This window comes from Canis lupus, chromosome 9 (assembly GCF_011100685.1).
Source record: "Canis lupus familiaris isolate Mischka breed German Shepherd chromosome 9, alternate assembly UU_Cfam_GSD_1.0, whole genome shotgun sequence".
NCBI lineage: Eukaryota > Metazoa > Chordata > Mammalia > Carnivora > Canidae > Canis > Canis lupus.
In genome coordinates, this window is record NC_049230.1 from 58,115,785 (window position 1) to 58,136,080 (window position 20,296).

Consider the following 20,296-nt stretch of genomic DNA (forward strand, 5'->3'; position numbering starts at 1 on the left):
TTTCTCCTTCTATCCCAATGTCTTCAAAATACACCTTGCCTGGGGATCCCTGGGTGGCTCAGCGGTTTAGTGCCTGCCTTCGGTCCAGGGTGTGATGCTGGAGTCCTGGGATCAAGTCCTACATCGGGCTCCTTGCATGGCGCCTGCTTCTCCCTCTGCCTGTGTCTCTGCCTCTCTCTTTCTTTCTGTGTCTCTCATGAATAAATAAATAAAATCTTTAAAAAAAATACACCTTGCCTAACTGTAGGACACCCCACTGGAGCAAGAAAAATGCTATACAAATGTAAGCTATATTTTTCTGCTCTGTAGCTGTCTTATTTGAATTTATGTATCCTCTGTTAAGTGAATTAAAAAATATATAGCAGGTTTGTGTATGAGTGTGAGGGGATGTAGGGAGTCTCTTTCTGCTAATCTCAAATATGTATGTATATTATACATTGTGCTATCTATGTTTATATTAAACATGAAAAAAATGTTAACCATATAGTAAGTGAAAAAAGTTTAGTTTACAAAAAATAAGACAAATACTGTGCCGGTATACACGAATACTATGTATGTGTAAAATCTTGAAGGATATACATCTCTCCCCACCAACCTCAAACAACTAAACAAAATACTGCTTCAAATTTCATTTCATTTATATAGTTTACCAAGAACATTCAACTTACTTAGTTATGTGAGATAAAGGAATTATTTTATATTTGGAAGTTAAACTTGGGTTAAATGAGAGAATTTATATTTAAAAGTCTCTCTTTTTGGGGTTAAGTTCTTAACCTGAGTGGTTAAGCTCTTAATTTTGGCTCAGGTCATGATCTCAGGTTGTGAGATCAGCCCTTCACTGTGTTCTGTGCTGAGTGTAAAGCCCGCTAAAGATTTTCTCTCTCTCCCTGTCCCTCTGCCTCTCTACTCCCCACAACCCCAACCCCCTACCCCTGCTCTGCTAGCAAGTGTGCACATACTCTCTCTCCCTCTTAAAAAAAAAGGTGTCTCCTTTTACCATGAAACATTTAAGTGTTTTCTCTATTTTAAGTATTTTAGTAGATATTTGGGTTATAGGGGGTCATTCTGAAATACAGCCTGCACTTCTTAATTGAAAATAGTGCTGTGGTGATCAGAGGGGTATGATTTAGATGAAGTCATATAAGCATAGACAGATAGATTAATGAAAATGAGTAGAGAGCCTGCAAACAAAACTACTTTATCTGGCAACCACAGGGAGAAGGGATTGTCCTGAGCCAATCCCATTGGGATTCATTGTACTGTTTTTTGCTTTGTATATGTTTGAAACTTTCCAGCATTAAAAAAAGTTTTAAGACATAATGTAAAAAATAGAGGTACTTTTGACAAAAGCAATAAAAATATGAGACATTGTAGTAATGTGAACCAAGCAATATTAGACCTTTATACAAAGCCTTGTAGAATTTATTTAGTAACTATTTTCAACATGAATGGAAAGAGATACTATTGACACTAAAAATTATTTTTAAAATGTCAATTCTCCAAATGGATGTCTAGATTCATTCAGGTCTCTTTAAAGCCCATTAGGAATTTTTTTTTTTTGGTAGAATTTTGATAAGCTTATTTCAGTGCTCATATGCAAGTATAAAGAACCAAGAATAGCCAAGGTGTTCCTTCAAAAGAAGAAACATGCCACACTTTTTATAAAGTTATAGAATTAAGAGAATGTTAATGAGGAACAGAAAAACCTGTAGAATAGAACAAAGAGCTGAGACCCAAACGTGAGGGAAAATTGATGACTGCAATTCTCGTTCTGTAATATTATTCAAAAGTCAAATTTTTCTTAAAAAATTATTCTGATAGTTTGTTAACACATATCTGAAACTCAACTTTGGTTATATTAGTTAAATTTGAAATGTGAAACTATATTTTTTTATTTTTATTTTATTATTTATGATAGTCACACACAGAGAGAGAGAGAGGCAGAGACACAGGCAGAGGGAGAAGCAGGCTCCATGCACCGGGAGCCTGAGTGGGATTCGATCCCGGGTCTCCAGGATCGCGCCCTGGGCCAAAGGCAGGCGCCAAACCGCTGCGCCACCCAGGGATCCCTGAAACTTTAAATCTTTTAAAAGACTATATTATATATGGATGAATTTCTTTAAAAAGAAAGAAAAAGCATTTTGCATAAAGATTAAGCTGATACATTTTGGTAATTATTCATAAAAAAAAAAAAAAAAACCCCAAAACCCAGTCAATAAACACGAAAAGACAAGTCATAGTCAGGGTAAGAAGTATACCTCACTGTAATCAGTGGGTGATAATTGTTCCTTTTTTTTTTTTTTTTTTTTTTTTTGATTATTGTTCCTTTATAAAACAAATGACATTTGGCAGTAAGGCTCTCACAATATTTGGTTGATTATTTGATTCAAGTTAGTTTCCACATAATAAAATTAAAAAGAAAAAAAAAAAAGACACCTGGGTGGCTCAGTGGTTTAGTACCTGCCTTCGGCCCAGGGCGTGATCCTGGAGTCCTGTGATCAAGTCCCACATCAGGCTCCCTGCATGGAGCCTACTTCTCCCTCTGCCTGTGCCTCTGCCTCGCTCTCTCTGTGTCTCTCATTAATAAATAAATAAAATTAAATTTAAAAAGTTAGTTTCTACAAACCAATAGCCATAGTCTTTTGAAACTTGCCTCTCTTTCTCTCCTAGACGTAATTAACAGATACCTTGAGCTTATCAGGCTTTTACAAGACAGCTAGATCCTTAGATTCTTTCTTCTGATCCCTCTTGTTCCACTGAAAAAAATATACTTGGGGCCACTCTTGTGTATTTATTCACAGACTCTGAGAAAGAGATTTTTGCCGTGACGATGAGACTCAGCTGTAAGTGGCATTTACAGCCAGCGTTTCTCTGTTGTATCTTTCACACATATGCATTAGAAAGTGTCTGTCTTTTAATCCTGAAGGTTCTGGAACTTGTGGGTTATCTCTTTTCCTTTCAGCCCTTCCTGCAGCTAGTTCTTTGTTTTTTTTTTTTAAAGCTTTTTTTTAAAAATTTTTATTTATTTATGATAGTCACACAGAGAAAGAGAGAGAGGCAGAGACATAGGCAGAGGGAGAAGCAGGCTCCATGCAGGGAGCCCGACGTGGGATTCGATCCTGGGTCTCCAGGATCGTGCCCTGGGCCAAAGGCAGGCGCCAAACCGCTGCACCACCCAGGGATCCCCCTGCAGCTAGTTCTTTTCTGAGTTCATCTCTTTCTCCTTTTTTGTCAAGTGAACCTCACAGCATCCAGGGCTAGTAGCATACTTTTCCTGGCTTCTTTGTATAAATCCATACGTTCATTAGTCACCTTAACTACTTCCCAGGTAGGCAGCTGCTGTTTCTTCTGTATTGTACATGCCATCCATCATTTTTCCAGCCTTCTATAACAGTTTCATGCTGCTCAATTCCAGTGCCAGTGTGACATATGTTTTGTATTTGTTATGGCAATAGCCTCTTCCTGGTATCCATTTCTGTACTGGCTTTTCGTCAATAAGGCTGCTGTAACAGCTCCAACATTTTAGTGCCTTGCTACAATAAAAGTTTCTTTCTAGCTCCCATGTTAGCTATAAGTTGTCTGCAGTTCTGAGATTCCATTAAAGGTGTCTTACTCTGTGTTCCAGGTTGAAGAGCAGCCCTGTCTTGGTCTTAGATTGGAGGGAAGTGAAAAACTGAACTATGTAGCATCTCTTATTTCATCTTCTTAGACGTGGCATGGGAAGCTTACAATTCTATTTCATTGGCCAAGGCAAGTCTTATGGCCAGGCCCAGTGTTTATATGGCAGGAAAGAATTTGTCTCTGAGGGGTGTACTATGAGTCACCAGACCCAAGGACAGGGATGTATAATTTCACCTAAAGGGAGAAGATAGAATAATTGAGAACAGTAATACCACCTGCATATCCACTTCTAGATATATTCTCTAAAGCAGCAGTGTTTTTCACAGTGGTGAGTTCTTATATGAAAATAATAAACATTTGGAAGTTATCAGGGTATAAGTGACCATGGATAAGATAGCCCAGGGAGAGGAAAGAGAGTATTAGAAACCTCATGGGACAAGTATCTACAAAGGAGACTAAGAATAAACAGAGGTGGGGGAAAGAATAGGAAAGAACATGTCTTGGACTCTTATGGAACCATTTCTGTCCCCCAAACCACAACTTTTTAAAAAAGAAAGCCTGAATGCAAATGCTTTAAATCTGTTCAGTTTTTTTTTTAATGGATTATTCCACATCTTTTGCTTTCTTTTTTTTTTTAATTTTTATTTATTTATGATAGTCACACACACACACAGAGAGAGAGAGGCAGAGACACAGGCAGAGGGAGAAGCAGGCTCCATGCACCGGGAGCCCGACGTGGGATTTGATCTCTGGTCTCCAGGATCGCGTCCTGGGCCAAAGGCAGGCGCTAAACCGCTGCGCCACCCAGGGATCCCCTAAATCTGTTCAGTTTATACCATCACAAGACTTAAATACTAAATAGCAGAAGAGATTTAAAAATGATACTTGTTTGTTTGTTATTTCAGAGATTTGCCACAATATGGGCAGAAGCAGTGGCAGTCCTATTTTGGAAGAACTTTCGATGTTTACACCAAACTCTGGAAGTTCCAGCAGCAGCATCGGTAAAGGAATTTAATAGTTACAGGAGAATGAAGATCCAGTCTATATTAGTCCATGTTTTCACCTTTTTTACCTCAGTGCTTTTTATCTCTTGATGCACTTTAATATATTTCATCTTCATGACACAAAGGAAAATACATTGCTTTTTTTCTTACCTACTTAAGTTTTTAAAATGTTATATTGTCATCTGATCTTTAAAGATAGTATTATAGTAAATCTGAAATGGTTCAGATTACCTCTAACATAGGTAGGCTGCTTCGGGGTTTCATTCTAAAATAGGTGTTATGTTTTGGTCAAAGCTGTTGGGGGGTGTTGCTGTTAGTTTTCAGGAGCATAGCTCAAGAAGTTTCTTTCCATATATCAGCTTACTTTAAATAAACATTTAATACATGTTTTTTTAATTTAATTGAATGATGTTGAAATCTCATGAAAAATTCATGAATTTGAATTCATGAATTCAGAATTTCATGGTACATTGGGTGGTATTTTATCCTATTAAATATACAGATTTGTTTATTTTTGGAATTTATAGTCTCTTATTTCTATTTTTTTATCTCCTATGTAAAACAGACAAGTCTTGGATAATCGGTATGGCTTGAAGCGGTGGCAAATAGGGGAAATTGCTTCTAAGATTGGGCAGCTATACTACCATTATTAGTAAGTGTATTACATATGGAAAAAATAAAGCGTTGTCTTGATTTAAACACAGCATGCAGAAGTGTGCATACTCTACTTGGTAGGAGGGAAAACTAAAGAGATATAAATGACCCCAGATTATACTGATCAAAACAGTATTATGAAATGATCTTCCGTAATCCAAGTAACATTATTTGCTTCAATGGTTTACCTTTCAAACAGTTCATTTGGGCAGGCTTATTTATAACTGAAATGATTATGATCTTGGTTTTAGATAAATCATAAATACTAAATGAATTTATAGTTATTAACGACTTCACTTAAATCTTCGTATATCATAACTTATATGTTTGAATGAGTGTTTTTTGGGGGAATACTTCTATTTGTAGGATATATCTAAACGGTTTCATGAATTGGATAAAGATAATTTTGATAAGATCTTTAGTGAGTCAAGGAAAGAAGAGAACTCCCTTTAGGAATCTAAATCTCATAGAGTAATATCAGGTATACCATAAAAAGCTTGGACCATACAGAATTTCTTCCTCTTCCTGTCTTTTGGCTCACAGTCCAACATTCCCCCATTAAAGTCACTCTGAAAGGTAGAATATTTTCTTAAGTTCCTTGTAAAACTAGAAATGTTAAGCAGAGAACCAGATTCATCAGCATCCTCTGAAGATTACTGTGGATTAGTCCATTTCTGAGTCCTATGAGAAAAAAACTGAAGAAATGAGCCTAAGGACAAGTGACTATATGGATTTGGGGAAGGTCATGAAAGGTCTGGTAGAAAGATGTAACTGGGTGGAATGCTGTTTGGAGAATCCCTTCAAAGAATGAAAACAACGTAGACTTTGGATTGTCATCAAAAAAGGCTTGGGAGCAGTGGTGAGCTTTTTTTGTTTTTTTACATTGCCATTATTTTTACACATTGTAAGGGTATTAGGATTATTGCTTTGCTGATTCAAATTTAGGATAGTCGTTCTTATCCCCTTGTGTAGAGGAATAGAGAAAGAATGAAACAGGAAACAGGTATTCATCATGAAGATTTTGAGATGCTATCAAATTTAAATTGAAAAAAAATTTTTTTTCTCATAGCCTACGCACATCTGAGACCAGCTATCTGAATGAGGCTTTCTCCTTCTATTCTGCAATCAGACAGAGATCGTATTATTCTCAAGTCAATAAAGAGGACAGGTATGCACCTACTGTTGTTTTTAGAAAGGAGGTAAAACACTTAAGAATTTTTAGTCTGTGTGGAAGTTATGCAGAGAAGCGCACATTTATTTAAATGGGCTTTATTGAGTGCCTTACAGTGTACTAGTCCTTCTTAAGCATAAAGATGTATTGTTACCTAAAAAGCAATAAATGTTATAGATATTATAACAGATGTCACAATACCTGGTGGAGTCAGAACACAAAGAAGGGGTTGATTATTTCTTATATGGGGTCCCACAAAATTTAATAGAAAAGAGCTCCAAAGTGAGGCTTAGCTGATAGTCTTTATTCTAGATTTGTTTTAGCCTGTGTAATTTGAATTCATATACATTCAAAACCTGTTGATGGGACTGAAGAAAAGCCTGCTAATGCTGTTTACATTGTCTTCTATAAACCAGATATGTTACAATTGTGTAGCTCCACTGTAAAAAAAAAAAAAAAAAATTACATAGAGTTCATTCATTCCCAGTGGTAATCTGTTGAGTATTTACTAATATATCTGGCAGTGTGGTGTAGATACTTGGGTGGGCGAAGAAAATGAAAAGAAAAAGGTGTGCGGGTGGTGTCTTTTCCTTTTAGAGGATTATCTTCTCATGGGAGTTACAGACATATTTGGGGCACAATTAAACTGTGATGTCATTAATTCCAGGTAAAAATGGAATTGCTAAAGAAATCAGGGTTCTGCTGGAGAATCTTTGTTACTAATATTCCAGGAATCATTAGAAGAGAAAGCTCAGGCATAGAAGATCTGAATGTTCTCTCTACTGCTGGAAGCAAAACTCACAGTTGTTGTATAGTGAAAAGATTATATTCTTTTAGCAGTAGACAAGAACATAATTTTGACATATTTTTCTAGAGAACACTTTGTGGTTGGCTATCATAAGCTTTCCGGCTAAACAGCGATATTTTTGGGAAAGCCCCACTCTTGTAAATCCCCTTCATTCCCTAGCAGATCTTAATCAGGCTTGTCCAGAGGAGTTGGGTTGGTACAAGCAGGGCATGCAGATACTGCATTCTCCATTTTCCCCCAAAGTCATCACCATGCTTCATTCTTCCATCAGAAGTTCCACCGCTTACCTCTCCTTCAGATTTTCTCACGGTTTGCTTCACATATTTCCACTACAGATATATTTCCTCAGGAATACCCCTCCACACTTTTTTTTGCATTCGTATTGTACAATTTGAATTCTTGGTAAGATAAATTTTATTTCTAAAAATAGGCAAAAGGTCTATGTAATAATATCTTTTCAGTATGAAAATACATAGAAGGAAAGAACTTTTTATTTTTTATTTATTTTTTCTTTTTTTCCCCCTCCGTCCCACCCTCTAAAAAGTTTAAGAACTTTTTAAAGCAATAATGAAATACCTTGTCTAATTCACTCTTCTGCGTTTTCTAATTCACTTAAAGAGAAATTGGCCTAGGGCCCCTTAGCTTAAAACCCAACAATTTCATTTATTAAAAACCTTTTCTGTCCTAATAGCAAATACCACATATGAATGGTTTTCCTGTGCTGCCTCCTAGAGCAGGGCAGATGAACAGAAGTAGGATTATTTGGAACCAGGATGACCGAGTCTCTTGCCTTAGGCTACTAGATTAGAATGAAAGGACAATCCCACGTGTGAAACCTTGACCTCCTTCCCTTTACTTTAGGAAGGACTTCTGTTCGGTTGGTAGGTTGGTAGGTTGTTTCTTAGTTTGCTCAGGGCAGGGAGACAGTCAAGGTAGCAAATGGTGACAGCTGCTAAAATGAACAGCTGGTTTAGCCTAATACTCTCTAGTTTCAGTCATCTCATTGGAAATGGCAAGATTTCATTCTTTTTGATGGCTGAGGAATATTCTATTGTATTAATAAAATAAAATGTAAACAGAGAGGGAGACAAACCATAGAGACTCTTAATGATAGGAAACAAATTGAGGGTTGCGGGAGGGGATATCGGTAACTGATGAGCATTAGGGAGGGCACGTGGGGATCCCTGGGTGGCGCAGCGGTTTGGCGCCTGCCTTTGGCCCAGGGCGCGATCCTGGAGACCCGGGATTGAATCCCATGTCGGGCTCCTGGTGCATGGAGCCTGCTTCTCTCTCTGCCTGTGTCTCTGCCTCTCTCTCTCTCTCTCTCTTTGACTGTCATAAATAAATAAAAATTCAAAAAAAAAAAAAAAAAAAAGGAGGGCACGTGATGTAAGGAGCACTGGGTGTTACATGCAACTAATAAATCACTAAATTCTACCCCTGAAATTAATAATACACTATATCTTAACTAAATTGAATTTAAATAAGAAATGAAATAAAATGAACAGCTGGTTGATTAAGTAAGAGAGTTTTGTGCAATTTCACAGTTGCAAAAATCTCAAAGGGGCAAGTTCTCTTTGCAGTGTCCCAGTACCTAAGGACTGTATTAAAGCCAAAAAGAATGGTATATTCCAGCCATCACCAAAAGTGACTGCCTGTCACTAAGCATATACAACTCTCAAAATGTCTCATTCCATGGGCCCATCCTGTTTCGTAGAGGAGACGTTGCCACATCATTATTTGTCCTGGGAGCCACAAACCCTGACTGTTGCCAGTGGCTGAGGCTGAACCTGGTCAGAGTTAGATGTAGAGAAGATGAAGTTTCTGAGTACTCAGAGTTTGGGGCCAAGTTACAGTCAGCCACCTGGGAAAACAGTTTCTCAGGCAAATGTGCAGAGTTGGTGTCTTAGAAGTAGGGGGCCTAGTAGACAAAGCTACAGTTCAGAGTGCCAGAAGAACTTTGTCAGGGGAATCATGATGTCAGTTGTAGTGTTGACAGTATGGAAGTTTTTTATCTTGGGAAACATGAATCTAAACTTGTGGACCTTGGCACTTCCTAGTAGTACTGTTTATAGGGAGGACTTGTTGTGGACCTTTCTAGTGTGGTTCATGGGATCTTTTTTTTTTTTTTTTTCTGTAGTTTGATATGTTTTCAGACAGTGGGCTATGGGCTGTTCAGGTTTTCAGGCCTGGCTGGGATAGCCTCTTGTGTGTATGAGTGGATAGCACTGACTTATTTATCTGTACTTTGCTGCAGTTCGACACAAGTGGTTTCTGCAATGGAATACATCCACCTACTTCTGTATATTTAATAAAGGGATTGGCATGCCTGTTTTTGAACTGTCTGGTAGCTTAGAATCCTTTATATACTTTTAAAGTGCTATGAAAAAAGAAAAGATAGATACACTGCAAACACCATATGTGCCTACAAAATCTAAAACATTTACTTACTGGCCATTTGCAAAAATTGGTCAATCCCTGGTTCAATATGTGTTCTTGTGATCTGTGTTACATAGTTGTATAATCTATGATATAGATTCACAGAATCTATTTTATTTTTATTCAAAAAATTCGAAGAATTGTCTTATTACTGTTTCAACTATGAATTGACATCATCCTTCTACAAAAAAAAAAAAAAAAAATTTCCTCCTATTTTGAATTCCAATTCTGACAATGTGGCAGGCTAGATACTCAGAAATAGTCTCCAAACTACCTAGAGATGCTGGATAAAAAAAATCAACCATCCTTTTAAATGGACAGCTTAGCTGTTAACAAAGTAAGGGAAATCCTTGGGTCATTAACCCTGTGACCAGTGCTGTGACAACCTTGTAAGAGAGTGGTCAGTTTTGGTGATATAAAAGAACTACTATGGATTTCTTCAGAAAAAGGAAAATTAAAACTGAAAGGAAGGGGTGATATACAAGGGAAAAAAGTTATCCCTCTGTTTCTGAAAGAATCACAGACTTCATAAGACAACAATCATTGTAATAATGGCTAATTGAGGTTATCCAGATAAAATGGGGCCAAATTCTGGACAAAATAACATGAAAGGAGACAGTAAAGAATTAAGCCATACCAATAAGATCCATTTATTGTTCAGAAGAAACTTAAATAAAATATTTTTGTTTATTAAAATATTAAGAAAAATATTTTTAAAGAACCTAAAGAAAATGTATAACTTCAAAACAGGTAAAAGAGGAAAGTGAATAATAAAATTATGATGTATGATCATTACAATAAAAGGTAGGAAAGGAATGTATACTAAAGTAAAATATAATTAGTAATTAGCACAAAAAACTAAAGTAGAAATAAGTCCAAGCATATTGGTAACCATAGTAAGTGAAAGTGATCTAAACTTCCTAATAAAAGTCAGAGATTGTCAATATGTCTTCTTCTCTTTTTTTTAAGATTTTATTTATTTGAGAGAGAGACAGAGCATGAGTGAGAGGAGAGGCACATAGAGAGGGAGACTGCTGATCAGGGAGCCTGACTCGGGGCTCAGTCCTAGGACCTAAGGATCGTGATTTGAGCCACCCAGGTGCCCCAATCAGTATGCCTTTAAAAAAGGAAAATCCAGAAATACAGTGTTTATAAGAGATCCTCCAAAGATACAAGAGAGGGATCCCTGGGTGGCGCAGCGGTTTGGCGCCTGCCTTTGGCCCAGGGCGCGATCCTGGAGACCCGGGATCGAATCCCACGTCGGGCTCTCGGTGCATGGAGCCTGCTTCTCCCTCTGCCTGTGTCTCTGCCTCTCTCTCTCTGTGTGTGTGACTATCATAAATAAATTTAAAAAATTAAAAAAAAAAAAAACAAAGATACAAGAGACACAGATAAAAAATAGATACCAAGGTGAAGAAAAGCCACTATATTTAAGGCAGAGAGTATTGTTATTTTTTTAAAAGGCGTATTTATTTGTTTATTTCAGAGAGAGTGCTTGCACATGAGCAGGGGGAGGGGCAGAGGGAAAGAGAGAAGCAGACTCCCCGCTGAGCAAGGAGCCCAACTCAGGTTCTATCCTAGGACCCTGAGATCATGACCCAAGCCAAAGGCAAATTCCTAACTGACTGAGCCACCCAGGTGCCTCAGCAGAGGGTATTATTAAGGTTAGAGGTTTACTTCTTAATAGTAAAAGGAACAACTCAAAATAAAAAATTCTAAACTTGTTGTATATACACTTGCTTATACATTATAATAAAGAAAAAAGTGGCATATTTTCTGAGAGGAATTGATAGAAAATGATCCATTATACAAGAAGATTTTTAATATACCGTATTTAGTCATTTACATATCAAAGAGGGGAAAAAATGAGATTTGAGTAACAATTAAAAACTTATTCTAGGGCAGCCCGGGTGGCTCAGCAGTTTAGCGCCGCCTTCGGCCCAGGGGTGTGATCCTGGGGTCCCGGGATTGAGTCCCACGTCGGGCTCCCTGCGTGGAGCCTGCTTCTCCCTCTGCCTGTGTCTGTGCCTCTCTCTCACTCTCTGTGTCTTTCATGAATAAATAAATAAAATCTTTAAAAAAAAATTGTTCTAATATGCTTAAAACTGCCTACAACATTAAGCAAATACACATAATTTTCAAGCTTATATGAAAATTTTGTGAAATTGATTTACACCTGATGCAAAACAGGTTTCGAGGGGGATCCCTCGAAAAAATGAGATTTGAGTAACAATTAAAAACTTATTCTAGGGCAGCCCGGGTGGCTCAGCGGTTTAGTGCCTGCCTTTGGCCCAGGGCGCGATCCTGGAGTCCCGGGATCGAGTCCCATGTCGGGCTCCCGCCATGGAGCCTGCTTCTCCCTCCTCCTGTGTCTCTGCCCCCCCCCCCCTCTACGTCTATCATGAATAAATAAATAAATCTACAAAAAAAAAAGATAAAAAAAACAGGTTTCGATTATTTTTAAGTGTATGATGTCTAACTGTGGTGCAATGCCATTAAAAATTAAGAACGACAACATAGTTTTTAAAAAAAAATCAATAAATTTATCAATTAGTAGACACATTTCTCAATAACTCATGGGCCAAAGAGGGATTTAAAAAAATTTTATTATCAAACATATACAGAATGTATCATCATAAGATTATTACAATTGTAATGAAGGCTGTGGAAGTTGGAAATATTGGGTTTGGATTGATAAGGAATGAGTATAGATGGTCAGGTGTGAAGAGAGAGGTGCAATATTGATTGTAAATATCCTGTGATAAGTTACTCATAGCAACCACTAAAAGAATAGTAAGGAAGAGTTACAAGTAAGAAACTGACAGAGGATAAAAAAAAGAGAAAGCTAAAACATAGTTGATTAACTGAAAAGAAAACAAGAAAGGAGTCCTAGAAAACACAAACACAGAAAGGGGAAGTAGAAAACAACCAGCACAGTGGGAGATACAAACTCAGCCAAAGCAGCAATCAGATAAAATGTAAATGGTCCAAGTTCCTGAGTCTGTGAGGCAGAGATTGTCAATGTGGATAAAAAAGCTAACTATAGGGATCCCTGGGTGGCGCAGCGGTTTGGCGCCTGCCTTTCCTGGAGACCCGGGATCGAATCCCACATCTGGCTCCCGGTGCATGGAGCCTGCTTCTCCCTCTGCCTGTGTCTCTGCCTCTCTCTCTCTCTCTCTCTGTGTGTGACTATCACAAATAAATAAAAATTAAAAAAAAAAAAAAGCTAACTATATATTACCTAACAACATTAGTTAATATGAAAAGACACATGTACTGGAAATAGAGGGATAGAAAAAGATACGGCTTACAAAGTAAGCATAAGAAGACTGGTTTGATTATATTAATATCCGAAAATAAGATTTCGAAACAGAGAACGTTCTTCCCAGAACTTTTTTCACCTCGTATTTTCCTGCCTGTTGTCTTTTACTCTTTATCATCTTACCTTGAATATCATTCTCTCTAGGAAGCCTTCTCTGTGGGCTCAAATAGCATCCTTTATTTCTCCTGTTGTATTTATTCCGCTGTGTTTTAAGTGTTTATCTGTCTCCACTGAATTTTAGCTAGCGTCCTGTCTCTGAGATCCGTGAAGAAGGGGCCATGTCTGTAATTGTTTTAATCATTTTTCTAGCACTCAGCAGGGTGCCTGTTGCAAGTAAGTTCTCAATGGGTACTTGTTCAATGAATGAATATATGAATGACCACAAGGAATCTTTAAGAAATGTGTTTAAATGCTACTACAGGTTATATGCAGAAATAGTTGTAACTGTGCAAAATAGGATCTAAAGAGTTTAAAAGCTTCCAGAAAGATAGAAAAAATCAAAGAACATGTTTTCTTTTTTAGTCTAATGAGTAACTTCCCATTTATCTGCTGTAGACCTGAGCTGGTTGTTAAGAAGCTACGATACTATGCAAGATTTATTGTAGTTTGTCTCCTGCTCAACAAAATGGATGTTGTGAAGGATTTGGTGAAAGTAAGTGTGCTTTAAAATTACTAAAATTCTAATTTGTAGTTGTATATGGATAATTTTGTTTTTTAAAAATATTCAGGGAATAATTTTCATATATGTAAATCATTACAACATTCAAAGTACAGTAACTTTGGACAAGCGTAATGCTAAAAGGATTTTCCTGCAGTCTTCATATTTTAGATATACACTAGCCAGAGACAGTTCTCCTAATTCCTTGCTTTTGTCCCTTAAGTATGTTTTACTTTCACCACCCATCAATAGATTGTTGGGAAATGAAAACAAAAGTTAAAATATTTAGTTTAAGAGAAAATTATTGAAAGGTTAAGTCAAGAATAAGCATACAATGTTTTACAAAGGTATTGTGAATGAATTTTGATTTTTCTATCCTTTTACTATGTCTACGTCACTGTCCTCCATTAACTCAGGTAATCAGGAGTTAACCACACTTGGGAATCACTCAATATTGCACACCCCATTCTGGTTGCACTCTGTAATCGGTCATTCCAGTGGCATGCTTCCTAATTTTTGGTACTCAGGTAGAACATGCTAGTTTTGACAAGTCCTCTTCTGTCTTCCTCCACCTCTAGTTACTATGGCTGTTCCCAAAACACAGTATGATATAAATCCAAAGAAAATCATGTAGATAGTCTTCATTTTTTTTAGGTGTTAAAAATTTGGGGCTTTACCTTTAGAAATCTTCTATTAAATTTAGTGCTGGTGTAGCATTGAGTAAGTATGAGTCACTCTGTTTCTCTATGAAGATCTTATTGATGTGTATTATTCTGGAGTCTTTTATTTTAAAGCAAAATAAAAGTTTTCTTCTTTGTTTTTGGCTATAAGTGAGGCTATATGTTGATAATAATCAAGCTTCTTAACTATATCAATTTCTGTCAAGAATATGGTGCAACATAGCAATCTATTTTTATGTTTTTTTTTTTCCTGTAATCATTTTCCTTGTGATATTTTAAAATCAGGAATTGTCAGATGAAATTGAAGATTATACTCACCGCTTTAATACAGAAGATCAAGTAGAATGGAACCTGGTGCTTCAAGAAGTAGCAGCTTTCATTGAGGTCAGCTTTTGACAAGATAGATTGTCATAATTATGGATCAGTAAATGCATATGTGATATACATTTTTATTGTGTGTATAAGTCAAGAAGAAGGAATAATTTATTATATTAACTTTTGTTGTAGCCATCAACTACTTACTGCTTTTTTCTCCAGGCGGACCCCGTGATGGTATTAAATGATGATAATACCATTGTGATCACATCTAATCGTCTTGCTGAAACAGGAGCCCCATTGCTGGAACAGGGCATGATTGTGGGACAATTGTCTCTGGCTGATGCACTCATTATTGGTAATTGTAATAACCAGGTAAAGAATTGTGAAGGAATTATACTTAAAATTCACTTTGAAAAATAATGGTTTTTATTGCAGAATTACAGATTATTATTAGAGAATGATTATTTCCTTATAAATATCCTAAATCCATTTGTGAGGAAATGGTTAATTCAATTATGCCATGTCCATATGAATTATATTACAGACATTTACAAGTTTAGAAAGAATTTTTAATTGCAGAGGAAGATATATTCGTGATATGGGAAGTGAAAATAAACTTGTTATTGAGCTATATAAACCAAATTATTTCATATATGTTAAAATCGCTATATACATATATGTATAGGCAAAAAGACTAGGAAGAAATTTACCAATATCATAAAAGGTTTATCTCTGAATAACAGAGTTATAGGTGATTTCTTTTTTTAAAGCTTTGCTTTAAAAAAAAAAAGATTTAATTAATTAATTAATTTATTTATTTATTTATGAAGGAGAGAGAGCATAAGAGTGGCAGAGGGTGGGGGAGAAGCAGGCTCTCTGCAGAGCAGGGAGCCCAGTGTTGGGTTTGATTCCAGGACTATGGGATTGTGACTTGAGCTGAAGGCAGATGCTTGACTGACTGAGCCACCCAGGTGCCCCAAGCTTTGCTTTATTTAAAATTTTTTTAAGATTTATTTATTTATTTTGGGGGAGAGAGAGTGCATGTATGTGAGCAGGGAAGGGGCAGAGAGAGAGGAGAGAATCTCCAGCAGACTCCCTACTGAGTGCAGATCCCCACACATGGCACAGTCCCACAACCCCATAATCAAATCTGAGCTGAAATCAAGAGTTGAAGGCTTAACTGACAGCCACCCAGGGGCCCTTGTTTTCTTCTTTATAATTTAAAAAATCTGTATATTTTACAGTGAAGTAAAAGGGAGGAAGAATTATTTTTAAGTATATTGTCACAGCAAATATCAAATTTTTTTCATGACAGAATATTTCCATGTTGATAAGGATTTAAAGTGTCCAGTGAATACATTTTTCTATATGCATTATTTACACAAGTTTTAATTTTAGATCCTTCCCTCACACCTTTTTTTGTTGTTGTTGTTATTGTTCATAACTTTTTCTAGTACTTCTCCAATTTTGGCTTTTAAAGCCATTAATTTGCAAAATTAATTTAAATTAAAACATTGCTTGCTTATGAGCAGAAGACACGAACAGACAAATCTCCAGGGGAGACCTACAGATACCCAACAGACACATGGAAAGATTCTCAGCATCACTCATCATCAGGAAAATGTAAATCAAAACCAAAATGAGATATCCTCACACATCAGTCAGAATAAAATAAAAAACACAAGAAACAACAAATGTTGGTGAGGATGTAGAGAAAAAGGAGCCCTCTTACACAGTAGGAATGCAAACTTAGGCAGCCACTGTGGAAAACAGTATGGAGGTTCCTCAAAAAGTTAAAAATCTAGAACTACCCTATGATCTAGTAATTGCCCTACTGGGTATTTACCCCTAAAATACAAGAACACATATTCAAAGGGATGCATGCACCCCTATGTTTATTGTAGCATTATTTGGAATAGGCAAACTGTGGAAGCAGCCCAAGTTTCCATTAATAGATGAATGGATAAAGAAGAGGGTGTGTGTGTGTATCTGTGTGTGTATAATGGAATATTATTCAGCCATAAAAAGAAATGAAATCTTGCCATTTGCAACAACATGTAAAGAACTAGAGAGCATAATGCTAGGCAAAGTAAGTCAGAGAAGAACAAATACCATACAATTTCACTTATATATAGAATTTAAGAAATCAAGCAAATGAACACAGAGAAAAAAAGAGAGAGGCAAACCAAGAAACAGACTCTTAACTATAGAGAACAAACTGATGGTTTCCAAGGGAGAGAATGATAGGATGAGTGAAATAGGTGATTTGGATTAAAGATTTAATAAAAAATTTTGGGGGTGCCTGGATAGCTCAATGGGTTAAGTGTCTGCCTTTAGCTCAGGTCATGATCCTGGGGTCCTGGGATTGAGCCCCACATCAGGCTCCTTGCTCAGTGGGGAGTCTGCTTCTTCTCCCTTTGCCACTCCCCCTGCTTATGCTCTTTCTCCCTCTCTCTCTCTCCCCTTTTCTCAAATAAATAAATAAAATCTTTTAAAAATAATAATAAAATAAAATTTTAAAAAATTAAAAAAAAAAGACACTGCCTACCTGAAGTTCTATAGAAGTATTATTCATAATGGAAAAGGATGCAGCTTTAATATCAGATAGAGAAAATGTATTGAAGAGGTTCTGAAATATAGGCCATAGCCTGTTCCATTAGGCTGTTTTGCCAAAAGTTAGCATGTTTTGAAGGACCTAATATAGGTCTTTTTGTTAAGATGACTACTTTTCATGTTTTTAAAAATACCCGAGGAAGTTGATGGATTGGCAGAAATAAAAATAGATAGAGAAATACAGATAAAGCTGTATACAGAAAATGTTAATGGTATAGGATCTAGATGATGAGTATTGAGTATTACCATACAATTAATTGTCTGTCTTTGGAAGTTTTTTCTAATAAAACACTGGGGGGGGGTAAATTAATATCATTAAATACACATGAGTGTCAGGGGTAATATTACAGTCAGAGATTTCTAAGTCTGTGTACTGCATTAATGGGGACGTTTGTTTTCTTTGGTCTTCCAGGTTAAGTTTAGCGAACTAACTGTGGACATGTTCCGGATGTTACAAGCCCTGGAAAGGGAGCCAATGAATCTAGCTTCCCAGATGAATAAACCAGGAATGCAGGTGATCTTCTCTCTACATTTGCGATTTTGGTAACACTGTTCCTGCTTCTGCTCCTCATGGAATGCTATTATACAACAAATGCTACACATGTGAATAAAGAATTCTCTTGATGAAACACAAGAGAGATAAGCACAATAAAAGTAACATGGAATTTTTAAAAAGCTATTTGATGAAGAGGATAGTAAAAACAGCCATCGATAATTCATCTGTGAAATACAGCTTGTATGTGTCTTGTTTTCTGTGTATAATATAGGAATCAGCTGATAAACCTACCAGACGAGAAAACCCCCACAAATATCTGCTCTACAAACCAACCTTCAGTCAACTATACACATTCTTAGCAGCATCTTTTAAGGTATATATGATCTGATAATTTTTATTATGTGGGGAAAATGTGCTCTAAATAGAATCTGAGAGTCACTCTTTTCTTTGAATCTTTAAATCAAGAATTTAGATAAAATATGAAATTGAAAACTGCATTCAGAATATCTGATCACAGGGATCCCTGGGTGGCGCAGCAGTTTGGCGCCTGCCTTTGGCCCAGGGCGCGATCCTGGAGACCCGGGATCGGATCCCACATCGGGCTCCCGGTGCATGGAGCCTGCTTCTTCCTCTGCCTGTGTCTCTGCCTCTCTCTCTCTCTCTCTGTGACTATCATAAATAAATTAAAAAAAAAAAAAAATTTAAAAAAGAATATCTGATCACAGCTATTTTGAAATGGAAATTGCTTACAATGTTATAACTGCTCCTTACCATTAACGAGAATAGTGATTAATTATCATTCTTCTTTCTCCAGGTTTTTATTACTAAACTACTTTAGGCATAACAGTCAGATTGCACAGGCATGTTATATGTTCAGACAGCTCTGTGGAGCCTTGTGGTCATCTGAAAGAATTATGAAAAGTAGAAAATTCCTCCCAGCATTTATGTAGAGAAAGCCACAGGCAGGAGTTTGTCCTTTAGATCTATAGTCAGGGATCCCTGGGTGGCGCAGCGGTTTGGCGCCTGCCTTTGGCCCAGGGCGCGATCCTGGAGACCCGGGATCGAATCCCACGTCGGGCTCCCGGTGCATGGAGCCTGCTTCTCCCTCTGCCTGTGTCTTTGCCTCTCTCTCTCTGTGTGTGACTATCATAAATTTAAAAAAAAAAAAAAAAAAAAAGATTTAGATCTATAGTCAGAATCCTTACTTCTCCATTTCAGGGTTTGCAGAGAACATTCTCTAACTGATGAGGTTTTTGAAATAATATCTTCAAAACTTTGGTAATAGTATAGATTCATAATGTCTCTTTGTTGTGTAAGCAGTTATAAGTTGGAACCTGTAAGAGTGGTGGTTCTCTTGGAGAAGAGTAATATATTGAATTAGGTTCTTTTTGTCCCTACAACTTTAAAATGTCAGGAACTTTAAATAAAACTGTTTGTTGTTTTGTATATGTGATTTTCTTTAATTTCAGGAGCTGCCTGCCAATAGTGTGCTTCTGATTTACCTGTCAGCCACTGGTGTTTTCCCCACAGGTCGTTCTGATAGTGAAGGTACAATAAAGGAATGCTCCCTGTCGTGAGCAGGGCTTGAATTCTCTTTATTTTCTACAAGACCACGGCCCATAGCCCACAGACCATCCCAAGCTTTCCAAAGAGGCTTCCAAATTGAAACCTGGTCTCTTTGTTGAATTGACAATCTTGTGGATACCCCAGTCTATTTCATTTGTTGAAATATTATACTTTGAAGTCCACAGATCATCAGCAAATTTGCATACTAAATGCATGCCTCACTATCAAGTCTGCCAAAGGCACATATATATTATTTAAATATATATGGAATAACCATGCCTAATGTTCTACTTCACATCATTGAGTTTTTCTGGGCCTTTAGGACATCAGGGAATCTGGTCAGTGGCTTCATTGTGGCTGAAAGTCTTTGTAGAAATTAGTGCACTTTTATAACTGTGAAAGTTCAAGTCCTCATGATTTTGTTTTCTGTCCTTTTTTGGTTTTTATGGATTCAACCTGAAGAATAATGGGATGCTGTTTCAGAGTCAAAACTTAAAACTATCCAGAATATATGAGTCCAGAATATATGAAATTGTCAGAATAGATGAGTAACTTGGATGTAAATTAGGCAATTAAATCTTTGGACAAAAAAATTTTTTTCTTAACATCCTTAACATTTTCCTCTTCATCTGTTTGTTGAAATTTGCATTCCTTTATACAATGCATGTCCCTGCCATCTTCCTTGCATGACGTATAGATTCTTTTTAAGTGTTAAAATGAAAACAAAACAAAATAAATCTCAGAGTCTTTTCATGGCAGTGATCTTACAGGATGAAATATGACAGTGTTGAAAGTGACACAATCATAAATACTGCTTTAAATTTTTTTGTAATGAAGTTAGTAAGTTTTATTTATAAATGATTATTTCCATGTTTTATAACATGTGCTAGAAACTGGGCCCCTATTTAATATGTTGACCTCTTATTTTGCTGTTTCAGAGTACAGT

At 36.7% G+C, this 20,296-nt stretch overlaps 1 protein-coding gene across 3 annotated transcripts in view; it reads left to right on the forward strand.

Moving 5' to 3' along the window:
- The window catches only part of SCAI (suppressor of cancer cell invasion), a 165,346-nt gene that overhangs the window by 104,318 nt on the left and 40,732 nt on the right, over positions 1-20,296 (forward strand). For all 3 annotated transcript variants that reach the window (XM_038549373.1, XM_038549375.1, XM_038549374.1), the window contains 9 exons: positions 4,527-4,622; positions 5,191-5,277; positions 6,349-6,447; positions 13,575-13,671; positions 14,643-14,741; positions 14,895-15,047; positions 17,701-17,802; positions 18,056-18,157; positions 19,254-19,332. In XM_038549373.1, the coding sequence (XP_038405301.1) occupies positions 4,527-4,622; positions 5,191-5,277; positions 6,349-6,447; positions 13,575-13,671; positions 14,643-14,741; positions 14,895-15,047; positions 17,701-17,802; positions 18,056-18,157; positions 19,254-19,332 (914 nt within the window). The remainder of the gene's footprint in view (positions 1-4,526; positions 4,623-5,190; positions 5,278-6,348; positions 6,448-13,574; positions 13,672-14,642; positions 14,742-14,894; positions 15,048-17,700; positions 17,803-18,055; positions 18,158-19,253; positions 19,333-20,296) is intronic.